This window comes from Pyxicephalus adspersus, chromosome 7 (assembly GCF_032062135.1).
Source record: "Pyxicephalus adspersus chromosome 7, UCB_Pads_2.0, whole genome shotgun sequence".
In the NCBI taxonomy this organism is placed as follows: domain Eukaryota; kingdom Metazoa; phylum Chordata; class Amphibia; order Anura; family Pyxicephalidae; genus Pyxicephalus; species Pyxicephalus adspersus.
In genome coordinates, this window is record NC_092864.1 from 20663395 (window position 1) to 20687870 (window position 24476).

At 36.2% G+C, this 24476-nt stretch overlaps 1 protein-coding gene across 1 annotated transcript; it reads right to left on the reverse strand.

Annotated features, from left to right (window-relative positions):
- Window positions 1–24168, reverse strand: LOC140334514 (QRFP-like peptide receptor). Its single transcript, XM_072416788.1, has 2 exons — window positions 23598–24168; window positions 1–2321 (listed from the first exon to the last, which is right to left on the reverse strand). The coding sequence occupies exon 2, from the start codon at window positions 2177–2179 to the stop codon at window positions 878–880; it is 1302 nt and encodes a 433-aa protein (XP_072272889.1). The 5' UTR covers window positions 2180–2321; window positions 23598–24168; the 3' UTR covers window positions 1–877.
- Window positions 24169–24476: the final 308 nt, after the last annotated feature.

A 24476-nucleotide genomic window follows, 5' to 3' on the forward strand; every position in this document is an offset into this window, starting at 1 on the left:
CATGCTTACAAAAAATACAGACAGATCCAAGAATTTTTAATGAATATACATTTCAGATCCTTCAGAACTACTGTGCTAATGTTATCCTGTTATTTCATACCCTCTATTTGAAATTTACTCTCAGACTCACTCTTAGACTGCTATGCGCCCAGCTGCGGCAAAGCACACCACAGATTAACACATTTGCACATGTTCCTTAGCAGCAAAATGATTTCCAACTGTTCCCACTCAGTGGAGAGGGAGTGATAGAGTGGGCAGATGAGCCTGTAGCAGAAAGCAACTGCAGGTATGAAATGGCCCATAGTGTTGCAATCAAAGCTGGGCTTTCCTTATGTAAGCAGTGGACACATGGATGAAGCATAGCAATATAATTGAAAGAAAAAAAGAGTTTAAAAAAAAAGATAAAAATTGTATAAGCAATATTATATATATGCAGTATATACACACACTGATATAAAGCTAAATGTATAATTTACAATTTTTTCATTACTAATTAGAAGATTTTAAATATTAAGTTTATTGCCAAACTTGCTATCATCTTAGATAAAGATACCAAGACATACCAAGACATTAACTTAAAAAATTAAATATAAAAAATATTTGTTTAACAATGGTTTCACTTTTCTTTCTTTTTTTAAGCCTTGCTTATGTACTATTTTACACTTATAAAGTTTGTGATCAGATCTGAGTGGGGTAAAAAAAAAATAATTTACTGTAACTGAAATATAATATTTAAAGCAGTCGATATCTACTGACAATGACATCTGTCTGGTTGGGCCATGGATCTATAATACAAATGACAGTCATCAGTGGAATCTATTGTACAATCTGTCTTTACAAAGTGAATGATTAGTGTGGTGTTCCACCATATTAGATCCTAGGACAATGGATGGCTGGTCAGAGCAGGTGCTTCGCACACAGTGATCGCTGGGTAGCAACTTTCACAGTTCTCCCCCACAGACAATGGGCAATTCAGTTTGGACCTTTTAGTGGAATTCAATGAGTTCTTGTAAGACAGGAGCTTGGGAATTGATGTTGGCGATCCATCAGAAAAGGAGAAGCTAAACAGTGAAACCATCCTATTGTGGTATATGCTTTTCATATGCTTGGCTGACCGATAAAGGTCTCCAACAAAACAATAGCAAATTGGATTGAGGCTGGAATTAGTAAGTCCAAGCCACTGAGCAAAAGGCCTTAGCTGAAGGATCCATGGTGATGGAGTATCATCTTGTGTTGGTTTCGGGATGTTGAAATCAATCCATATGTCCATCATGTAGACAGGAAGCCATGAAATGGCAAAAAGTGACACCAAAGTGACCACCATTTTGGCAATCTTCTTTCTGATCTTGAGGCGGGAAACTGGCAAAGACTGGTTTCTAGAATCACATTCTTTAAAATTTCCGGAAGAGCTCCACAGTTTTCGTATGGTAAAGAAACAAATGACCAAGTTGAAAAGGACAGGTAGGCAGTACAAGGAGCAGAACAAAAGGAAGTTGTAGGCCTGTTTGAACATAACATGTGGCCAGATCTCTCTACAGATAGGAAACACTAAAGAAGGCAAAGCTGGATCTATCTCTATATCTTCCTTTTTATTCATGAATATGAGTGGAGAGCAGATACTGGAGGATAATACCCAAACCACAACAATGGTGCCATATATTTTCCTTTGGGTAAAAAATGATCTAGCATTCAGTGGGTTGTGCACATTATAATACCTGTTTACACTAATAACTGTTAGACTAAGCACACTGGCTGAAACAGAAACGGCTTGGATAAAGGGTACTGCCCTACAGAGAAAGTCTCCATATACCCAGGCTTTGTATATCAAGTTCCCAACAGTAATGGGCATGCAGACACAAACCACCATGAGGTCACAAATAGCCAAATTAATCAGAAGACTTCTGGTGGCACTTAGACTGGATGTCCTACCAGTCCTTTTTCCAGTCAGAACTTTTATAGACATTATATTTCCGATAATCCCCACTACAAAGGACAGGACATACATGGCAGTAAGGCTGATGGTTACGGGTTCTTTAACGAAAAGGAAAAGCATTTTCTCCAATTCTTCCACATCAAACTCTTTGCTGTCATTTCCAAACATTGGCATGGACAGATTAGCCTTTATAAAGAAGTCTATTGGGGAATAGTTGTACTCTCGAGTGGGGACAGAGAAATTCATTGTTTCCTCTAGGCGGAAGAACAGGACGTTGATAATTTTAGCCGTAGATTTAATTTGGACAGTTTGGCATTGCCTCTTGCAATTCTGTTCTCTTTCACTGTTATATATTGTCTTCGCATGATGAAAGTGAAAATATCCAACACTAAAAAAGAAATTGCAATGAAAATAGATTAGAAAAGATTTATTTCTCAAAATGATGAAAAAGACAATACGTAAAATGTAAAACCAATAAAGTTACTTGATTAGGGTGAGCGGTTGTTTATATATTGAGCTTAAAGTCACATTGCTGTCTCTTATTGGCAAGCGCAATTGGAAAGTATGCTGAGAACTGCAATTTTGTAAAATTGCTTTTGGTTAATATCTCACTTTATTTTTTAAACAGATTTGTTGCTTTGATTCAGGACAGTGATATAAACACTTATGCATATATTGTAGTATTTGCTACATTACTAAACACTGTACATGCTATTGGACCAGTCACCATTACCAGTGGGAAATGATCAGATCTTTTTAATCTGTGTTGCACACATGTGCCTACAAACACATTTCAGAAGCATTAACTTATTTACTAAAGTATAAACTGAGTTTTTCCCAGCTTATACTAAGGCCAAATCCCCAGATGCTGCTGTGTCCACATGTAAAGTGTTTAAGAAACTCTTGACTGTGGCAAAACATAGTTACGCAGACTTGAATACCCCAGGCTTCAAACCCCTAACCCTTAACTTTTATTACCCCACTTAAAACTTTAACACTTACACCCCCAAATAAAGACCACACCAAATGTTTTTTAAATGGTCCCTAGGCCTTTTATTATAACAAATATTAACTAATAACTTTAATATTATAATTAACAATAGAAATAACACATATTAATTAACCAATATAAACATAACATAAATAAAATCAAGTATCAACAAATAGTATACATGTACTGAGAAATTAAATACCAATAATAACAATACTGATTCCCCAATTTCTGCTTACTGGTCGCTGGTCCTTGAAGGCCACCACATTATACCTTTTTGGGGTCTGCACCTTAACCACAATTAATCCCAGCTGCCCATTCTCCCAGCTCAGGAACGATATATATATACTTTTCTTTCCTGTGCAGACCCCTCAAACAATTTTCAACAAACCATTAACCAAAAAACCAGGGACTCCATAATATAGATGTGTCTCTAAATCCATAACCATTTATTCAACCAGCACACTCCCCTCTAGGACCTCAACCACCCACACTATTACTAACCAAAAAAACCCCATACTGCCACATAATAACCCTACTAACCAATCAAGGAGGAGTGAGGGTGGAACTTTTTCCCTGCATGCTGTCTCTCCCGAAAAGACTCCCACTTCCTCCTCCTGACCTTTTAACTTCTTCTGCCCCCTCCTATACCTCCTGGTCCTTAACACCCTCCCTCCCCCTTAGCTCACTTCTAACCAAAAACTTAACCCTATGCTGTCTGCTCCCTGTCTGCCCAGTCATGTCGGCCTACCCCTATGCTCCTTTTCTCGCACGTTACAGGCTCAACTTTCCATCTTAGACATTATAGGAGTTTGTTGCACACTTTACATGAGGACACAGTGCCATCAACCTTAGACCAACATTAATGCACAAAAGAAGGTTTAAGATCAAGTGATTCATTATAACCAACTCAAAAAGACAAAATACTTTATTCTGTAAAAAGGGGAATAAAAGATAAACAGAGTGCACCCATGTGCTTTAAGTTTTTCCTCTACTAAATAAATGTTTTAAAAAAAACATACCATGTATTTATTTTCCTTTTTTTTTTGCTGTTTCTGTTGATTACCACTTTAAATGTTAGCTGTAATTGCTGTATTTTGTGTCATGGGTGCCCATGAGTCAATGTAGTTCTCCTTTTTTTTTAGGTAAAACTACGTACCTCAGTTGATATTCAGATTATTTCATTATTTGTTTACCAGCTTTTTCATTTATAAAAACTTTTTATTTTAGGTTTATACAATATTTAACTTTATCAATCAAGCCCTAATATGTCACCAAGACAATGCTCCTAGGAAAGGTTTCTAGAGCTTTTAATGGCAAAGCCATTTACAGAACGTTTTGAGATTTATTACGTGAAATAAATGCAATTTCATTTGTTAAAACATCATTGGCCTGATTTAATCAAGCTCTTCAACACTGGTGAAGATAGACTTTCATGGGTAAACCTTGATCATCCAACAAACCCGAATCGATCAGATCCAGGACTAAAGACATTTGTCAACAAATAGCAAATTACATTTAACCACCTAGCTGTTAAGCCCGACCTTCGTTCGGGCAAAACAAACGGCTAGGTTGGCTAACCCCGAGATTTTTCCCATCCATACTTACCTGGTCCCCCTGTGCTCATCGTTTTCGTATTCCAGCGTCGTCCTCCGTCCAGCGTCGTCCGTCGATCTCCCTCTCCAGCGTCGGGTGCCAGCGGGACCGGCAAGATGCCGGCCGGCATTTTGTGTTCCGCCGCCCGGCATCTTGTGTTCCGCCTTCCGGCCGGCGGAACACAAGATGCCGGCCGGCTTCTTACCTGGTCCCGCTGATTGTCCCACGTCCTTCTCGTTCCAGCGCCGGATGATCTCTGAAGGGAGAAGCCGTCCGGCGAGGAAAAAAAAAACCGGACGGCTCCTCCCTGCATGCGTGATGACGTTGGCGCGTGTGCGGGAAATTCAAATAGAAACCCATTCATTCATTTTGTATTGGATTCAATACAAACTCCTGTATTCAATCCAATACAAAATAATTCAAATAAATACAAAGTGTGTAATTGGTAAATTCAAACTGTCATTTTGTATTGGATTGGATACAAACTCCCGTATCCAATCCAATACAAAAAATTAAAAAAAAAATCAAATAAAAGTAAATAACTTGGAAATTCAAATTTATATTTTGTATTTGATTGGATACAAACTTGCGTATCCAATCCAATTAAAAATAATATAAAATTAATACAAAGTACTGGTAAATTCAAACGCTCATTTTGTATTGGATTGAATACAAACTCCTGTATCCAATCCAATACAAAAAAATAAAAAAATAAATAAAATAAAAGTAAATAACTTGGAAATTCAAATTCTTATTTTGTATTGGATTGGATACAAACTCCCGTATCCAATCAATACAAAATAATTCAAAACAAACCCCAATAAATACAGAATCAAAGTTTTAAAAATTGCCACTTATTCCCTGGATGGCTAGTGTGTAACACTGTGTCTTATCTTACCTTTGCTGATCTTCGCCTAATTTTGACCATTTGCTGCCTGCTTTGACCTCTGCCTGGACTCCGACATCTCTGCCTGCCGCCTGCCCTGACCTCTGCCTGGACTCTTACATCTCCGCCTGCTTTGACCTCTGCTTGGACTCTGACATCTCTGCCTGGACCTGGACATCACCGCCTGCCTGACCCCCCCTGCCATGGCTTCAAGCTTTGTTTATGTAGTCATGTTTAAGCTGATTTTTGTGTTTTTCCTTTAATTTTATTAAAAGTAATTTTTTTTTTTAAATGATTGTGTGTTTCAAACATTTTTTATATTCATAATATCTACTAGAACCCTTGTTCGGACATATTTCTGTAAGTTACAGGTCTACAATTTAAAAAAAAAATTTCATGAAAAACAGTGGATCACTTTTGGTACAGAAATCTAGACCTCAGTGTAACGCTCAGGAGGTTAAGAAATCGATTCCAGGTTTGTTGAATTACTCAGGGTTAGCTATGAAAATCGGGCCCCATGTATCATTAACAATTGCCCTATTTTTTTTAAATATACTGTTTTTGTCCATTTTTTAATCTCTATACTGCCAAAATAGGCTGCATGTTACTTCCCTGGTCTGGTTTATTGGTAGAAAAAATGGTAGATGATGTTGCTAAAATGTGTGCTGGCACAGCTGCTTGTAGTCTCAGGTATGGGTATGTATGTGTTAAAAGTAATTTCAAGCTATATTAAAGTGACCTGATATTGTAGCATGTAAGAGCCCTGGACTAATGGTCTAATGCCGAGGTCAGTGGTCTGGTTCACCAGCACAGTTCTAATCATCAATGGTCTTGTTCCAAGATGCATTGTTGGAACACTGTGCATGGGGTGCGTTATACTGCCAAAGGCCTGGACTGGTGTGATTTACATAAAGTAGCCTGTTTTTCCAGTGTGTGGTTGCCAAAGGTTCAGCTAAGTTAAATAACAAAATAAATAAATAAATAAAGCTTTAGTTGGGCTTTACGTTAACTTTTGTTTTAAGAATACCGAAATTGTAATAGTGTATGTAATAAAAAAATGTAATAAACACTTTTTTACAAAGTTTATGATGTTCCTATGGCACTTTACAATATGAAATTTGCTATGAGGGTGAATTGAATAACAAGATATTGTGCATATTTTGTCACTTTCAGGTGTATTTTTACTGGTATAATAAATCATTGTCACCATGTATGATACCAAAAATGGCACCACAAAGTGATGGCACCCTCATACAGTTGCAATAGTGGACATTCTATACTATCTTACAGCTTTTGGTTGTCTGTTGGATGCTTCCTATTCAGGGTTTCATATAATACTCTGTGACACCGGAAACTTTGCTGATTTTTTTAATAAATATTGCTAATGAATGCTTCTAAATAAAACCAAATAATAAATGAATATAAATATTCAGTCATTTAGAATGCGATAATTACTTCTAAAATTAACCACAATAGACATTCATTTAGAATTCAATTAACTAATATGTAATTGCAACACGGTTCACATGAACATAAGGCAACTAATTGAGACGAGAAATAATGAAGATGTTATCTGTTCATTTTTATCCTTCCGCAAGCACTTCTTTTAAATATCTGGAAGTAAATTATGCAAAGCTGTCATCTTCATTTTTTCCAGGATACAAGGAATGATTAACATTTTTGAGGAGGAAGTATGTACTGATCATCCTATATTACAACCACCCCCACACTTGCTCCTGACATTCCTATCTGAGCATGTTGAAGCTTTACCGATGTTTCCTAGCTGATTGTAATTCTTCACATCCCCAGAGGAAACACTTATAATGACTTCTTTAGTGCTAAACTCCATCCCATCTAGAAGCTTCTTACCCCATCACCTCAATTATATTTCATAATTTACAGAATAGAAGAGGGGGAAGCAAAATGAAGAGCTAAGTGTAGATGACATTACCAACTGATCACACATCCCAGTAATTATAGGGACAATTTGTCATTATAATAAATGGGAAGTTAAAATTTCCATGGCTGGTGCTGCTCTAAATGCCAATTTACTCGATCAATAATATTAATACAGAATGTTATGTCACCCAGACTATTACACTTCCAGTCCTAGCTCACATTGTGTTAAAAAGTATAAGGGAACTTGCAACCAAATTAAGTATCACTAGCAGGGTTGACTAGAAGAGGTGACATCTTGTACATACCCAATTTCTACTCAACTCCAACCTTATCTCTGCATCAGGACCCTACAGTGTTGTGCTGAAAACATAATTTCACACTACCTCCTTAAATGTACTGTATCATAGTTTTTGATAGTAGGTATTATACACGCCAATTCATCTTGGTATGTAAACCAACTTGAAAGTCTTGACCTCACCAGTTGGAGCAAATGTTATTTCAGTTTTGCTTTCTGCTTCCAAATAAGCATGGCAATTCCTTACAACATTTGCTTCTAAGTATCCAATAAGTTAATTCCTAGGGGCTAGGCAGAGATCACACAGTGTACAAGGAGAACTGTGAATGCTTCACACTGTTAGAGACTGTAGGAACCTGTAATGAGCAAACACTGCAGGTCCAATGCTCAAATAACATTACAAATATACACGGGGGTCTATTTATTAATCTTTTCAACCAAGATGAACACATCTTTTACTCTATTTTACGTATTTTTTACACTGGATTTGATTAGAAAATGTACAAAAAACATTTACTAATGATCTATTAAGTGAATACAATTTGAAACATATAAGAATTGTGGGTAAACATTGGGTGAAACTATTTATAAATAGATCCTGTAAAAGAAAAGTAAAAAAACTAAAAAAGTGTTACTTAGAAAGGTCACTGTTCTGGTTTATTTACTATGTTTGTAAATGTTAACTTAAGCTACTGAGCTCTGTGAACAGCAAAGGCTTATCAGCTGAGCAAATGTAAAAAGCAGACTGGGATTTCACTTATTGCTTGGATATGAGCCATACTCAACATTCATTTGCAATAAGTCAGATACACATTTCATTTATTTCCACTGTACAAAAAGATAGCATATGTATGAAAAAATACTATACATTCTCTTAAAAACAGATATCTCTTGGGTATTTTATGTTGCATCAGCCAGTAATTCTAGTATGTTTTCTTTTCTAGCTAAAAAAAAAAAAACCAAGAACAAACATTAAAATAAAACAGACAACTAATAGTTTCATATATTACAAAAACAAAACACATTAAGCTCTGAAAGACAAATTACAACCCTTCTAAAGCCCTCGCTCTGAAAGTTTGACAACTATCAAACCCCAGGCAAAAGCTAACAAACTGGAAACATTTTGATGATATTTACTTTGGCATCAAACCATGCAAGGGCACAGTCTGTGAAGTGTACAATTCATTCATAAACTGTCCACATCTGGGTTATCTCTGACATTACACAAAGCTGTTGTACTGGCACTGAAGTGTTATACCTGATCCGGAGCAACAAGTGCTATTTGTGTGCTATTCAATTAGTTCAAGCACGGCTAAAAAAAGGAGTAAATTAACCAAGCAAAGTACAAAAATAAATATTTCTTGTAGAGCACCATCTGGCTTTTTAATAGAAAAACAAAAGACATTAGTATGACAAGAATAAAATTTGGTCTGCTAATGCAGTTAAAAAGAAACCCAAAAAAACTCCCCTCTTACATACAGCAAAAAATGATTACTGCCCACTTGGTAAGTGCATGGTTTTCCTTTGCCGCTGGTACTTTATTATCATTCCCCTATTCATTTTAGGCTACTATATACTGAATAGGAAGACCATATTTTGTAAACCTTAATTGCTTTAATTTCAGGTTGGTCTCATGACATACCTTTGTCCTCAAGCAGGAGGACTTCATGCACCTCCAGGGGCTGTCACCTCCAGGGGTGTGGAGGGATAAAGTATGGAAAAGGTAAGTCCTGCTTATGATTTATTCAAATATTAAAAAATAGGATTTCAAAACAAATAGTTTAATTAGTTAACCCTTTTAACATTTCAGCATCTACTGTAAGACTAATAATCTATAACATGAATAATAAAAGATGAAAAAGAAATGACCAATATATAATGTGGTTTAATAATGAGGCTAGCCAGATTTCAATGAATATACATAAGGACCAAATGAAGGTTATTGATTAATTTTACATTTATCTAAATTGCACCTGTTCCTTCTACACACTGAGGTCATATATTTTGTTGGTTGAATCAACATTCCCCCATCACTTAATTAGGTGTTTCTAATAGAAAGAAGAACTTTGCATTTAGTGTTGTAACAAGCAAATTAATTGCATTTTCTACACTACTAGTCTGGTCCACAGATAGCTGAGTCCATTAGATATGGGTGGAAGGGCAACAGGTTTGGGTTTCCGAAATCATTGTAAAATTATAATTATAGAGCCAGATTCCCCTTTATGACCCTTTCATCCCCTCTTTATTATCCACAAAGTTTTATAATTGTGTTCATACTCATTATGTGTGCATACTTATGAATTCTATTTCTAGCCTTCATATGAAATCTGAGATAAAGACTTTGTTTAAACACATGTGCGGTTATAGGTAATGAGTTTTTTTCAGCGATTCTTTTTCTTAAGCGCTTCAAAAAAAAAAAAATGTCCCCATAGTTAAAGGACTGTTTGCTAGTAAAGGAAAACTCCAAAGAACTCCAAAGCCAAAAGAAAAATAATACATGCTAGTTTCTAGTATATTTCCCTAGTGGTTGACCTTTATGAACTTATGTAACTATGTAACATGCACTCATAAAAGTAAAAACAACAGTTTTTCACCTGCACTAGAAAATACGTATCTATATACTCAAATATAAACCAATCCAAACATAAACCAAGATACCTACAGGAAAACTACAGTGACTCAAATATAAATCTAGCACATAAAATGCAGGTATTCTGCTAACGTTCAAAACAGTAATCAACACAAATGCCTATAAGATTATTGTGAATAAATACATCCATGGTGTGTAATTTTTAAAATATTTATTCAAAATTAGAAAAAAAATAAAACCACATTTGCTCAGTTTGTTTATCGTTTCCATTCTCTACTGGTTAAAGTATTTTTTACTTATAAGTTAGTTATGATGGGTCACTTGCGCCTAAATACTCTTTTGTGCAATACTGTTGGCTACCAATAGATGGCACTGTTTCCTTGTGTATAGTGTTACAATCCCTGTTTCAGCAAGAATTTGTTACACACTTTACATAAGGACACAGCACCATTTAGTGGTCAGATTGTAAACTGAGATTCTATTTCTATATTTTCTGCTAAAAACAATCTCACTCTATACTTGAGTATATACAGTAGTATATACTCTTTGATTGAAAAAACTGAAATTTAATGCACAGAAAAGGTGGGGCAAGACCAGTCAGGCTAGGGAGGCAAATGCTAGATTATGCTGGACATTTTCCAAACAGAAAATTAGTCGGGCTCAATTTGGCATTCTGCAACTTCTTACACGTTAAAGTGTGTAGTAATATAAGGGTAAATAAATTCATTATAGATGAGGAGTATGTACAACTGTACAAGACTAAAGGGAAGGATGGGGTTAAACTTTAAAATCCTTATTTACAATGCTAATGTAAATAGAATTACCCTGTCTGCATAATTTAAATTGATCATTGTAACATAAAGGCTCCAAAGATTTTTATTTAACTATAAAAAATTAACACAAATCTGACACTTGTTTCAAAGCCTCCAATCTAATGTAATTATAATTGTATTTAACTTAATGTAACAATCAAAGGAAAAACGCCAAGATAAAGGCATAGCTGGGAGGTACAGGGGACTCTAAGAAACGTCAGAGAGACAAGCCGGTGTAAGGTTAAGGATAGAGATCAGAAAAATGTCAGGTGGAGAAGATTGCGTAGGGAAGAAGAGGTAGGAGAGGACAGGTTATAGAAAGGGAAAGGCTAAGAGGAAGAGGTCACTTGGCAGAAAGTTTGGTGGCAGAAATTTGCCCACCTGCATGTCCCTTAGAGGTTTTGGGGATTGGGTTCAGTGTTAGTTGGAGGTGGTTTTAGGTCCTCCAGAGAAGTGTTTATTAGTGTATATTGTATAATGGTCGGCGATCCATCTTCAGGTGTGCTGTCTCCCAAATTGGTAAAAAGAGAAAGAAAAAGTAGTCTTTGATGTTTTAGTCCTGGTAAGGGGCTACATATGACTAATATATTTCCAGAGGTGGTGGGGTGTGGTTGGAAACAATTCCATTAGGTGGTGGCTAACCCCAAGGTTGATATTGGTGATGATTTAATACTTCGAGGAGGTGGTAGAACTTAGTAGTGGGCATTGTGGTTGAAAGAGGTTTTAAAGTTAAAAGAATGAGTGAATAATATTACATTGTATTTTGTGTTTAGTTAATTGTTAAACGTATGTTTATTGGTGTATTGGTTTTTTAAATGCTGTAACTTTGCTATTGAAATTTTGTTTGGTAACAAACAGTGACTTAAACCAATAAATGTACATAACTGAATCGCTCATTGCTGTTGTATTAAATGGTAAAAGTGGTGAAGAAGGGGTTGGGGAGGGGGTGATGGCCAAGTGGATGTCTGTTTAAGGAGGGTCTGTTGATTTCTGAGCTTCCTCAGTCATAATGTTATGTCAGTGGAAAAAGTGTACATACAATGAAGGGATGATAAAAACAAGGAAAAACAAGACAAGAGAGGTGAGATATACCATCAGATTTAAAGGTATTTTTTTGAATGAGCCCAGTTTTTATGCAAACATATGTACACAATGCCAGAAAACGTTTCCCTTGTCTCTGGTGACTTTTTGTTTGCGCAGTAAGGCACCATGCAGTGTATAGCTTACACAAAAGATGAAGATGCCATAGCAAAGCCACTTGTGCTCCCATTCAATGGCTCCCACCAGAATACAATATAATTGTAACTGAACAAGCCACAAGACTCTGGAATGATTCCATTTGAATAGACAAGACAAAGATACACAAAGACATTTGGCCATATAGCACAGCACCACATTTGGCAGAAACCAAACACTGGGGGTCTGATTTAATAAAGCTCTCCAAGACTGGAGAAATAGACTGGGTGATCCAAAAAAGCTGGAATGCCCCTCATGCCCAGATCATCAGCACAAACATCTCAAAACAGCTGTCAAGTACAGTGGTGGAGGGGTAATGATTTGTAATGATTTGGGCTTGTTTTCCTGCCACAGGATCTCGGGACCTTGAAGTCATTGGCCCTGATTTATTAAAGTTCTCCAAGGCTGGAGAGAGTACACTTCCACAATTGAAGCTGGGTGATCCAGCAAACCTGAAATGGATCTGGTCCAGGATTGAAAACATTTGCTAACAAACAGTTAACAAATATCTTGACTTTTAGGAAATCCATTCCAAGTTTGCTGGATTACCCAGCTTCACTGATGAAAGTGTATTCTCTCTAGCCTTGGAGAACTTTAATAAATCAGGGCCAATAGAATCCTCCATGAGTTCTGTATACCAAAGAATTCTAGAGTCAATTGCTAGGACAATCTTGGTTGAAACTGGGTTATACAAAAAGGACAATAATCCCAAACACACCAGCAAATCTACAAAAGAATGCTTAAAACGAAAAAGAACAATAATGTTGCAACGGTCAAATCAAAGTCCAGACCTGAATCTGAACGAGATGCTGTAGCAGGACCCTCAGACAGCTGTGCATAAATGAATACTAAACTTCAAGGAGTTGAAATAATATTGTAAAAAATGAGGACTCAAACTAAATTTACAAGGATGTGAAAGATTGATAAAGTCATACAGAAATGATTGCTTCAAGTTATTGCAGAAAAGATGGTTCTACAAGCTATTAAATCATGGGGTGTACTTAGTTTTTCACAAATGGCTTCTCTATTTTGGCTCTATTTTGTTATAATATAAAATGACACAGTGGAATCTATTGTATGATGTTGTTCATCCGAGGATTACCTAATTTTAGTTTCCCATGACTGTAGGTGCATGCCATAATTGGCAAATATTCAAAGCATACTTATGGAAAAGGCTCGCCCCCACCAACAAGTTTATTTTCTCTGTAAAAGCAGTAGAAATGTTATATGCCTGGGAGAAATGATCAGTATTTGTTTGTGCTTTTCTTGTAGCGGTTTATCACTGTCTACAGCTGATAATGAAACACAGTGTAGAAAAGCAGTGTTGCCTCCACATTTCTCTTTTATAGCGATGTGTGAATTGTGATTCTAGGTTCCATACTTTGATCTTTCTTCTCTACTATGTGAGTCTCCAATATTGAGGTGCTTATGTGTATACTGTATCTGGACTGTCACAGAATATGGTCGTATTTTACTGCTATTATTTTTTTCATGCTTGGTCTACTGGATTTAGTCTGCTGACTAGCAACATGTATCAGCCAGAGCTTTGAATATGCAATAAGGTATTTATTTGCATTTAACATGACACAAAAGAGACAGGACATTACTCAAGAAGACAAGCAACAACAGCGTAGGACTTTAACCTTCTGAGAAGTATGAAATCTACAGCTAATGGATGACAAACAATGTGTAGTCTAATATAAACTATACTATATATATATATATAATTATATATATATATATATATTGCTGTCCATGGTATGATCCTGGGTTTCGTCAATTGGTCTTCTCTAGGTTTAGCAACATTATATGCCCACAGGAAATCAGCTGACTACCTAAATATTTTGAATGTCCAGGTTTTATCATCAATGGGGTTTTTCTTCCCTGATTGCCTGGGATGCATTGGGCTCAAATTATGATAAAGGTTTAAGGAGAAAGAGACATTCTCCATGAGAGCCTTTCTAATGTGCCGGAGAAGACTTTATGCTGTGGTTCGACTCTGTCATCATCAGTAGAAGATATTAGAAAAAATTTACTGAAACTGTGGATGGAAATAAATGTTGTGACATTGAATTAGACTAGTAAAAGGATACCACGGCAAATGCATGTTTTAAAAAGCTAATTACAGGTAGTCCAACAAAATGTGTGACTGTTTTATGTAAAGGTAGTGTACACTGTATTTACAGCAATGCCAGTCACCCAATGCTCTACTTATGATGCTACGCAACCTTACTGAAACCTGAATGTCTTTAAAAGCTTGCTTTAAGCAAAATTACTGTAATTACAATTACTTTTTATATATTTTTAAATGCCATTTAGAATGTGTTAACGTTTTCTAAAACATTATTATCTGGTTTTCACATTTTAAATCCAGAACACAAAATATCCTGATTTTATAGGATTACATGAAGTACAGTAATATATCTGCAAATTTACCATTAGCATTTAAAAAGGGTTTAGTACAGTGGTTTTGTACTTGAAATGTGCATTAATGGAATTTGACATTCAATGAGGAACTGTGCTGCCTCACCTCCAGTCACTGATATAATAAAGTATCAAAAATAGCCAGTTACCACAACACCCGCACAACCAGTCTGTACTAAAGTCTAAATATCTTATCACAAAAAATGGATAAAAAAGGTGTGCATAGCAGCAATAACATATGCTATAACATGGGAAGATGTGTAAGCAGCCACACTCCAAGGCTGCGTACACACATCTAATTATTCTTGGGACTAATGGTCCTACTTGTCTCAAGTGAAAATCTGACATGTGTACATCGGTCCCCCGATGTCATTCATCAATCCGCCATGCTGGATCAATGGATGACCGATTGGGAATGACTGGTATGCATGTCAATGAAGGAGACCATAGCTATTCACTGGTCCCACTCTTTACAGAACAGAATGACACTGTGTGTACAATGCTTGTTCATTCATCTTTCACCAGAAACCTTCATGGAAGATTATTTCCAGCAACAAAAATCCTATGTACAGTATACACATATATATATATATATATATATATATATATATATATAGTCTAACACCATGTAGGATTCACTTTATAATTAATGCTTGAGTGGTTGTTGGGTGGGGGGATTTACTTTTTTTGCTGAGAGGAGAATAAAAGCATATATTGTGGCTACAAATACTGCATAAATATGCAAGTAGAAGCACCTATTGGCACAACTATGTTCTTGAAAGTCCTTCTTACTCATTAAAATGTGACCACATTAGTCATATGCATGCTGAGTACCTTTCTCTCGCAAAAGTGGCCCAGGTATTTCAAACCATAGCAATGCTCCCAAACTGCAATCAGTTCATGGTCAACTCTTACTTATTCCTGTAAAGGAACATAAGTAATATTGCTCCAGTCCACCTTTTGAATATACTTGTCACATGTCAGGGACAATCATGTGTAGTGAAAGTTAGAAAAAATGAAATATATTGAAGCATGATAACTGACATTTAATGTTTGAAGTAGGGTTCAGTAATGGCATGCTCTTCATCAGGGCAGGTTCCATTTAGGAGCCATTCATAGCAGGTTTTCTAGACATGATGAACATTTCTGGATTTTCCCCTTTTCAGAACAGTGGCATCTCTGTGTTTTGTACATTGAAGAATACGAGGGCTTTATGGATGAAAGTGTTGTAATCACAAACTAATGAACAGTCTGCTGCAAATGTCAACCCGTAATCTTCCATTCACACTTCTGTCGTGTGAATGAGGAATCTGATGCAGCACTCTCTTAGATAAAAAAATATTTATAATGATAATTGATAAAAGAGGACCACTGTGAAAAAGATTTCACTTTCACATCTTACGCTTTTAAAACTATTTTCTAGCTTTTACGCCAACATAGTAAATAAACCTTGTGTGTCATTTCATTTATGTTATTGACCTAATTTATATGTTGTGCTAAGCCAAATGGCAGAGAACAAACAATTACTTAGTGGAGTGTTTGCTTTGCTATGCTCCTGAAGGCATAATGTCAGCAATGTGTGACAGGCTTTGACACCTCAATATCTTATATGTGTCAGTGTTTTTTCTAAGAAGCTCCTCCTGAGTGGAACAAAGGTGATGTTTTGGAACTGATAAAGAAGCCTAAACCATATGCATCATAATCTTGTGTACTGTATAAACTAAAGCATAAGCTAAGATGTTTTTGAACTGAAATTGCCATTAGAAAATTAATCTTGGTTTAAAGTTTGGTCATGCCAGTAGAGGGCACTGTATCCTCATATACCGTATTTTTCGCCGTATAAGACGCTCCGGAATATAAGACGCACCCAATTTTAAAGGAGGAAAATCTAGAAAAAAAGTTTCTGAAAGATTATTTCCCTTCTGATCACTCATGTGCCATTCATACCGGTATTCCCCTTCTGATCACTCATGTGCCATTCAAATTCCCTTTCTGATCACTCTGTACCTTTCAAATTCCCTTTCTGATCACTCTGTCATTCAAACTCCCCTTCTGATCACTCTGTCATTCAAATTCCCCTTCTGATCACTCTGTGCTTTTTTTCTATTGTACGGCAGTTAGGACAGGGAACAGCAGGTGGCGCTGTGCCGGCTTCTTTCGCTTTGCTTTACAGACAGGAGAAAACACGATGCTGGCAGAGGAGAGAAGAGAGACACGCTGCAGCCAGAAACACACGCAGGATTGGGTATCGGGTGAGTATAATATTTTAATTATTTTTTTTAACACATTTGTCGTATAGGACGCACTAACTTTTCCCCCTAAGTTTTGGGGAAGAAAAAGTGCGTCTTTTATGGCAAAAAATACGGTAACGTATGTACGAAACTTTTGCTGCCAGAGAAAGACACAGCACCATCTACTGGTGGCCAGCAATAATATATAAAATGAACTTTCTCCCCCATTATTCACTTTGAGATCAATACAAAGAACAAGAGGGCACTCTTTGCGTCTAAAGGAAAAGAAGTTTAAGCTCCTGATAAGGAAGGGATTCTTCACTGTAAGGTCTGTGAAAATGTGGAATCAGCTCCCTCAGAAAGTAGTTTCAGCAACTACTATAGATTGCTTCAGGAAATGTAGAATATACCTGGGTATTAGGGCTTTAAAGTAAAAATACCAGTGACTGTTGATCCAGGGAACATCTGATTGCCTCAGGGAATCAGGAAGGAATTTTTTCCCCTGTTGAAGGTTTTTTGTGCCTTCCTCAGGACCAACTATGTTTTATAGGGTTTTATATCTCGGATATGTTTATTTCTCTAGTGGTTGAACTTGTATTATGGCACTTAACATTAAAAAACCCATACATGCCATAACAATGCATTGCGCCAAAGTCTAATTTTGGATCATTTTGACTGGGTTAAGTTTGACAATAGTAATATGAATGTATGTGTATTGTATTATTATGTAGACATTCAACTACATATTTTAAAAACCCAGGAAAAAACATATATAGAACCATAACAGTCTCTAGGTATGATGGCTGCATTGGTTTTATTTTTTAAGATTTTTGTACAGCTGTGGCCAAACTGGGAGACAATGGTCATGTCGATAGCCAACAGCAGGTCACAGAAATTCTATCATTCAAAAACATTACTAGGGTAGCTAATCACACTGAAAATGTTAACACAGTGACTATTATTTTCTTAAGGCTAGGTGGGAGATATAGGTGTTCTCAGGTCTCCCACAGACAAAAGTATGGACCCTCTGGTCTAAGTATACATATTTAGAGAATGATTCCCCAAAAAAGAGATCCAACATTCCAAATGCTGTCTAATTATCTTTGCCAGATTGACTCTTATCATTTATTAAAAGCTCTGCATAAGAAAATACGTTTGTTAACTGGACTGAAGTATTTATGAATATGCAATTACCTTTTGTTCAGTATTTAACATCAAGTAAAGAAAATACCACAAACCCACAAGCAACAAGTAAAATTATACTACAATAATACAAGATGAAGGACATTCCTCTTTTGAGATGCATAGCATTTACACATTGAATGGACAATGTACAAAAACTGTTATCAAAGAAATACATATTGTAATCTTATCTTTTGTATAAAAGTCAATGCCTTAGTATGAGGAATAATACAACCTGTGATAATAGGATTCACATTCACAGTAATAATACAATTAAATAGCAAGTCATTTGTGACCATTGTGCCAGTTTTGCTTTTAAAAATCCCCAACTCATACCCAACCATTCCTGTAATATTTGCTATATCTTTTCAAAACAGCTCACTTGGATATTTCATAGAAAAAAGAAACGCTCTGTACTCTTGTGTATCAAGAATATAACTGTATAAAATGTATGCGTTGTTAGATTCAAACCTGCCCTGCGAAAAAAGAAGAAAAACATAAAGCTGACCTATTTCCTGGCTTAAGAAACCTTACCCTTTCCACTCTTACTGTCTCCGGCTTGCCCTTTAGTTATTTGCACTTCAGTTCCTAAATTATGGGGGTTTATCATTAAAATGCCAACTTTTCCAGACCAATGTTCATCCATCAAAACATAGCATTTTGTTACTTGCATAACTACTTCCAAGGTCAACTCAACTGATTGCATTAGAACGTAGCACTCTTGAGTACTAAGACAGGGTGATGGTATGTTCTCAGGAAGAGCAACCTATTGGCCTCCACCAACCATGATCTTACTGTATTGTATAGTGAAGAACTGAGACCAAGTAATAAAAAGATATGCAAAGAAAACAGAAAAGTTTTATCTAAAAATCTAATTAGTATGTTAATGAGGGGCCATGGATACACCTTGAAATGAAACAAATTAGGACATTATTCTTTTGATTTCAATTGCATTTATTTTGTGTTTAAAATCAGTTTTAAGATTAGTTCCAGAGATATTTCTGGAATCATTTGGAGTTCAATTGCATTTTACCTCCAATTGACTAGGTAATAACTTCATTCTAAGCTGCATCAAACTGTTAAAAACTGTTTTATTTTCTTCATTGACTTATATGATGGAGGAAACTTTCTGATCCATGTACTTTATACAGGGTGCACCCATGAAATGAGTGTCACACAGCATTTTGGGGTTCCTTATGACACAACTCAATAGGAATTGTTACCATTTTTACTAACCTTGATAACTGAAAATCAGTATGAATGAAGAGAGGGGATGGGAGATGAGGATGAGTTGCTTTTCTGACACATTGGAATTAGGGGGTATAAAAGCCAAGAAATAAGAATAAAAATATGAAACTGAAGGATATTTCCTCAGCTCTTGCTATTGTGACAACTCTTCAAAATTTTGGAATTCCTCTTTCCTTTTTTGACAATAGCCACCAGGGCAAAAAGTGAATCCCCTAAAGCGGACACTTTATGCTTTACCTTCATGCAGAAAAAGCCAATATTCTCTTAGCTTAGTAAAGCTGTATTTACTGCAATCCTTTTCTTTAGATGTGACATGCATATAATTCAGTATTCAAAGTAAACAAAAACTTATGTTATTCACAAAGTTAAGTGAGCCTTCACTTTACATCTTTAGTATACCAACCTCATTCAGTTTGATTCTGAGCTACTAAGAGCAAACAGCAAGCTTTTTCCCAGCAAAGAAAATTAGTTTAGCCTAAGAAAGGATATAAAGGAGCCTAGAGCTCCACCTGCTGCCTACAAAGTAAGTGCAACATTTCATATCTCTCTCTCTCAATATGGTCAATTGAATCTCCTTCATTTTGGTACTAGGCATTTTTTAAGAATTCAGTAAGTGATGCCGTCTGCATCATTTTTGGGGGATAGAAGGCCATCCTTTTGAAGCATCCTCAGGGGGTGGGTCCATGATATCCAGCACTCACAGGATCTTCTCATTCTAAGTGTCATTCAACTCAAAAGACAAATGACCTCCTAAAAAATGTATGACTGTATGGACAGCTTTTTTTGAGGTGTATATTTCAAGTTGGATCTTCTTTTTTTGTATTAAGCAGTTTCCAGTGGACTATGAGGTCTGCTAGTGAGGCCAGTGAGGTCAGAACTCTTAATCTTCATGTCTATTCTGGGTCAATGACTTTGAAAGTATTAAAGTAATTAAATCAACATGACAATTAGGCATTGAGTATTTTTTAATTAAAGTGATTCAGAAAGCCTGCTTCTGTATATCTCACAGCATGGGCTTCCTTGAAGATATTTGATGTTAATGCTAATGTACCATGCATGATGTATGGGGAAGACATTTCTGGCAATACCGTTGGAAATTTTCCAACTGAGCAGTTGTACAATGAGTATGCAAGTGAGCATGGGATTTTAAACTGTCTCCTTTGGTATCATTTCCCACAAAAATAGCCAAAGGGGACCTCGATTCCTAGACTGCAGTTAGAATTTTCATGTCCGGGGGCACGGATTCCATCATCAAGGAAGGACCAGACAATGATATCCATAAGCAATGTTGCTTTAAAAGGATGACATTATGGAAATAATGTACATATAAAAGAGTTAATGCCCAAATAATAAAATGTTGTAATAACCTACTCCATGGAATCCATACTCCATTTTCCATGGAATATAATCTTATCATATGGCTGGCATTAAAAAAAAAATAAAATTAAGCAACTTGCTGTTCCTTTGGATTGGCTTAGATTTGTCACTCAGATGCCTAGAATCATGAATTTATAGAGGCATATCTTTTTTTTCCCACCAGTCTTAAATTGGCACAGTGGTCAGTGAGATTTTACAGGAGCAATCTGTAATGGGTCACCACATTTTTGAGAAATATATGTACAGTATAATAATATAATAAAAAAATATTTGAAATATATTAAAAAATTGAAAGTTGTATGAAAGAAAGGGCAGGATCCATTTAAATCCACTATCTCCCTATTACAATTAAAGGCGAGCTCCAGCAAAACAAAAATGCAGTGGGAAAAGTGTTCCATCACGGCTGCCCGGGGCTGGCACCTTGTGTCAGGGGCTGGACCACTCACTGCTATCCCAATTCATTTTCTATTGGGCTGCCGTGAATAGACTCTACATGTATCATCTCCCCCAAGGCAGCGGTTCAGCAGCAAAAGGTAATGAAAACTGCACTGCAACCTTACCGCCACTGCAAATGTCTATCTGCCTAAATCTATTTATTAAATGCAAGTAAAACAGACATGATTTTTGTAATGAGTGCTGTAAAGCCACTAGGAAAAGCCTTTTTGGGCAAAATGTGGACCTCACCGAGTCCTGGTATCAATATATCCTGATATCCCTGTTTAGCAGGGTTGGTCTGTGGAAGGAAGAAGCACAGCAAAAAGCTAATCAGTTCAGGTACTAATAAAAAAAAACATACAAATAGAAAGAAAAGCATTTCTACTGTTCAGACTGGAAGGGTTCTAGATGACCTGGGCACAGAGGATTGTAGGTTGAATTGTGCTTGTCTTCAAGCTGAGGACATAAAAAAAATATAGCGTGCTGAATCTCCGGATTGAAAGTGAATGTTGCAGCAAATGCTTGTTTTCATATTTGATTTTATTTATGACTATGGGTTTTATTCTATTTTTGTCTGGAGTTCTGCTTTAAGAACCAGTGATAAACACAAGTAGGGTTATGAATCCTTTATTCTCACTATTACACCAAACCAAAAAATTCAGTGATTAAAGCTGTAACCAATTCCTGAACCTAGACAGCATCTCATTCTAACAATTAATCAAACAAAATCATAATGAGACTTTAATGACACTGACAAATGGAGCAAACGTAAGTTCCTCGAGAATCCTAAGTCTAAAGATGCCTTTGGGCACCATTGCTCACTGTGATTCATACATAATTTAGTTTATGTGTGATGTATCTAAAATGTGTTTGTGACTGCATGGCTGGATTAAGGCAAATTACTTTAAACAAACCACCATACATCACAATATGAAATTGTTCTCTTTTGTCATGAAGCCACACTGGTAGATAAAAGCTTCTTTTTTCAAGATAACTAAACAGATTACACATTTTACCAGTTCCTTAAGCGGGAATGAGTCATTGGTAGGCATTCTTTGCATTAGATAAGGTAATTAATGTCTTGTCCCCATTCAATACTGTATTTTGCTTATGGATTGGTGTTGTTCGATTGAATCACCAACTAACTTCTTATATCTCCAGCAATCATATCTGTCTAGCTGGCTTTACCTCTCTAGTGTGACTCCTCTTAATGTAGCAACAGGAATGTCAATCCTCTTGCTGCAACATAAAATAACAGATGCATTCAAAGGAGAATGAGAAATTCCATTGTATTGGTCATAGGAGGTGGGCAGAACTCAGGATGCAACATCACCTCCAAAGGTCGCAAGAGATATAAGTAGCAGGTGGGTGAATCTGCCAAAATCTAATAAAAACTAACACAAGGCTTGGGAGGAATGTTTCTTTAAATACACATGCAATGCTGTTTGCTGCAAACTGCAAAAATAATCAAAAAATGCAACTTTTAAATATCCTAAAATATAATATTACAATATTCTATTACATTGGATAATACAATCATTTATGAGATTGGCTCCAAGATTGGGTCCATGCAAGACCAAGAAATGGGTAAGCAGGAAAAATGGATGAAAGAAAACTGAGGGTGATGAACCTAAAAACCAAATCAATTCTAGCAAACATTTGAAATATCACATTGGAAAATGCAGAGGGGAACTTTGCCAGTCTCTATTCCCTAATTTCACCTTCACATAATATAGCATTGGTTACCATGATTCTGTATAATACATTGCTTCTGTATATTAAAAGAGCTTAGAGCGTAAGGGTGGTATTCAGTAGTTTTTAAAGGAAGAACATTTCCTATTTCACCTGTGGCGGATGAAGAACGCTAAATACCTTATGGCATATATATAATGTTAAAGAAACATTTGCATAAGCACACAGTTTCTTCTAACTTACTTTTATTTATTAACTCATTTTCATGTAGAATAATTGATATTTTTTTCACACTGCATATTTTAGGTCATGTATTTACATCTGGAAACATTTACCCTTTCAGTATTATCATTCTTGCTATACTACCATGCAAATGTTTACATTGAGTTGTAATATGAACTGATGAGCTCTTCTATATTAGTCCCTAAATAAAGAACTTTTAACCACATACGTTAATTTTGAGCTTTTAATGAAAATAAGTCTAAAAAAAGATGCACATAGACTGTTTTTATAATAAAATGTCTTCAGTAATATTCAACCCAGACACGTCTGGATTGTCTCCACTGTAAATATAGTGTCTGTATCTCTTTTGCCCTTCACACATCACTGTTGACATGAATTGCACTGATAAAGTGGAGTGCCAATGTGTGTCAATGGGTCTCTGTCCATGGTGCTGGAGTGCCTTCTGTGCTCTTCCCTAAGGACATGGTCACCTAGGATCACATTCATTAATCATAGAGCAAGTCAAGTTTTCAAGGAACAGAACTTACCTCTTGATCTGGAAATGAGAAGGTTCTGATTTCTAAAAGGTGCCCATTTCAGAATAGTTGGCTGGTGCAGCACATATCAATCCACACTTTGTATGGCAAATATTGGTCCTTGTCCATCCTCTTAAAATCAGGGTGCTCAGCTGTACTTTGCTTGCACTTTCAACAACACATGTCCATTCTGCTTGGATGCCTGTAAAGTGATCCCAGTAGCAAACAGCTTGTTACTTACTTTGGTTGCCTTGTAGTTAAATGATGATCTGTGTCATTAATCCATGCAGTGCTCTTGATCTGTGAAAAGTCAAAGGCTGACTGAGCAGCTCTTAGTCCTGGCTGAGTTTCAGTGTAATGGTTGTCAGATCAGCAAAGTGCAGATTTCATGCTTGGAACATAAAATTGTCAGCGATGCTGAAGTCTGGAAGCAAGCTGCCCTGCTGTGATCATTGCTGCTACAGCTTTAAAGGTCCAGCTATCAATGGGAATTGTGCTCCTCCCTGCATTAAAGGTAAGCTATTGAGCTCTAGGCTTAGCTTATAATGGTCTGTAAGCATGCTGGGGTTAATGTATTCAAAAGAAAAAAAATAACCATGCTAGATGGAACTAGTATTTTTATTAAAAATATATCTGCTATAGGAAAAAAAAAATGAAAAAAAAAAAAATGCGGTTGATGTATCTTTATTTTCCTGATTTTACTGATCTGGACAATAAAAGACATGTTGTTGCAACATGCGGCAGCTAAATTGTTGTTTCCTTCTCTTTTGCATTTTTTCAGGGTTGTATTGTCTGTATTTTCATTTAATTCAGAGAAGGAGCACAAATAAAGTGTTGGAAGCTGTGCTTTTTTCCATTTTTATATAAAGTCATAGCACAAGGAATTTCTAT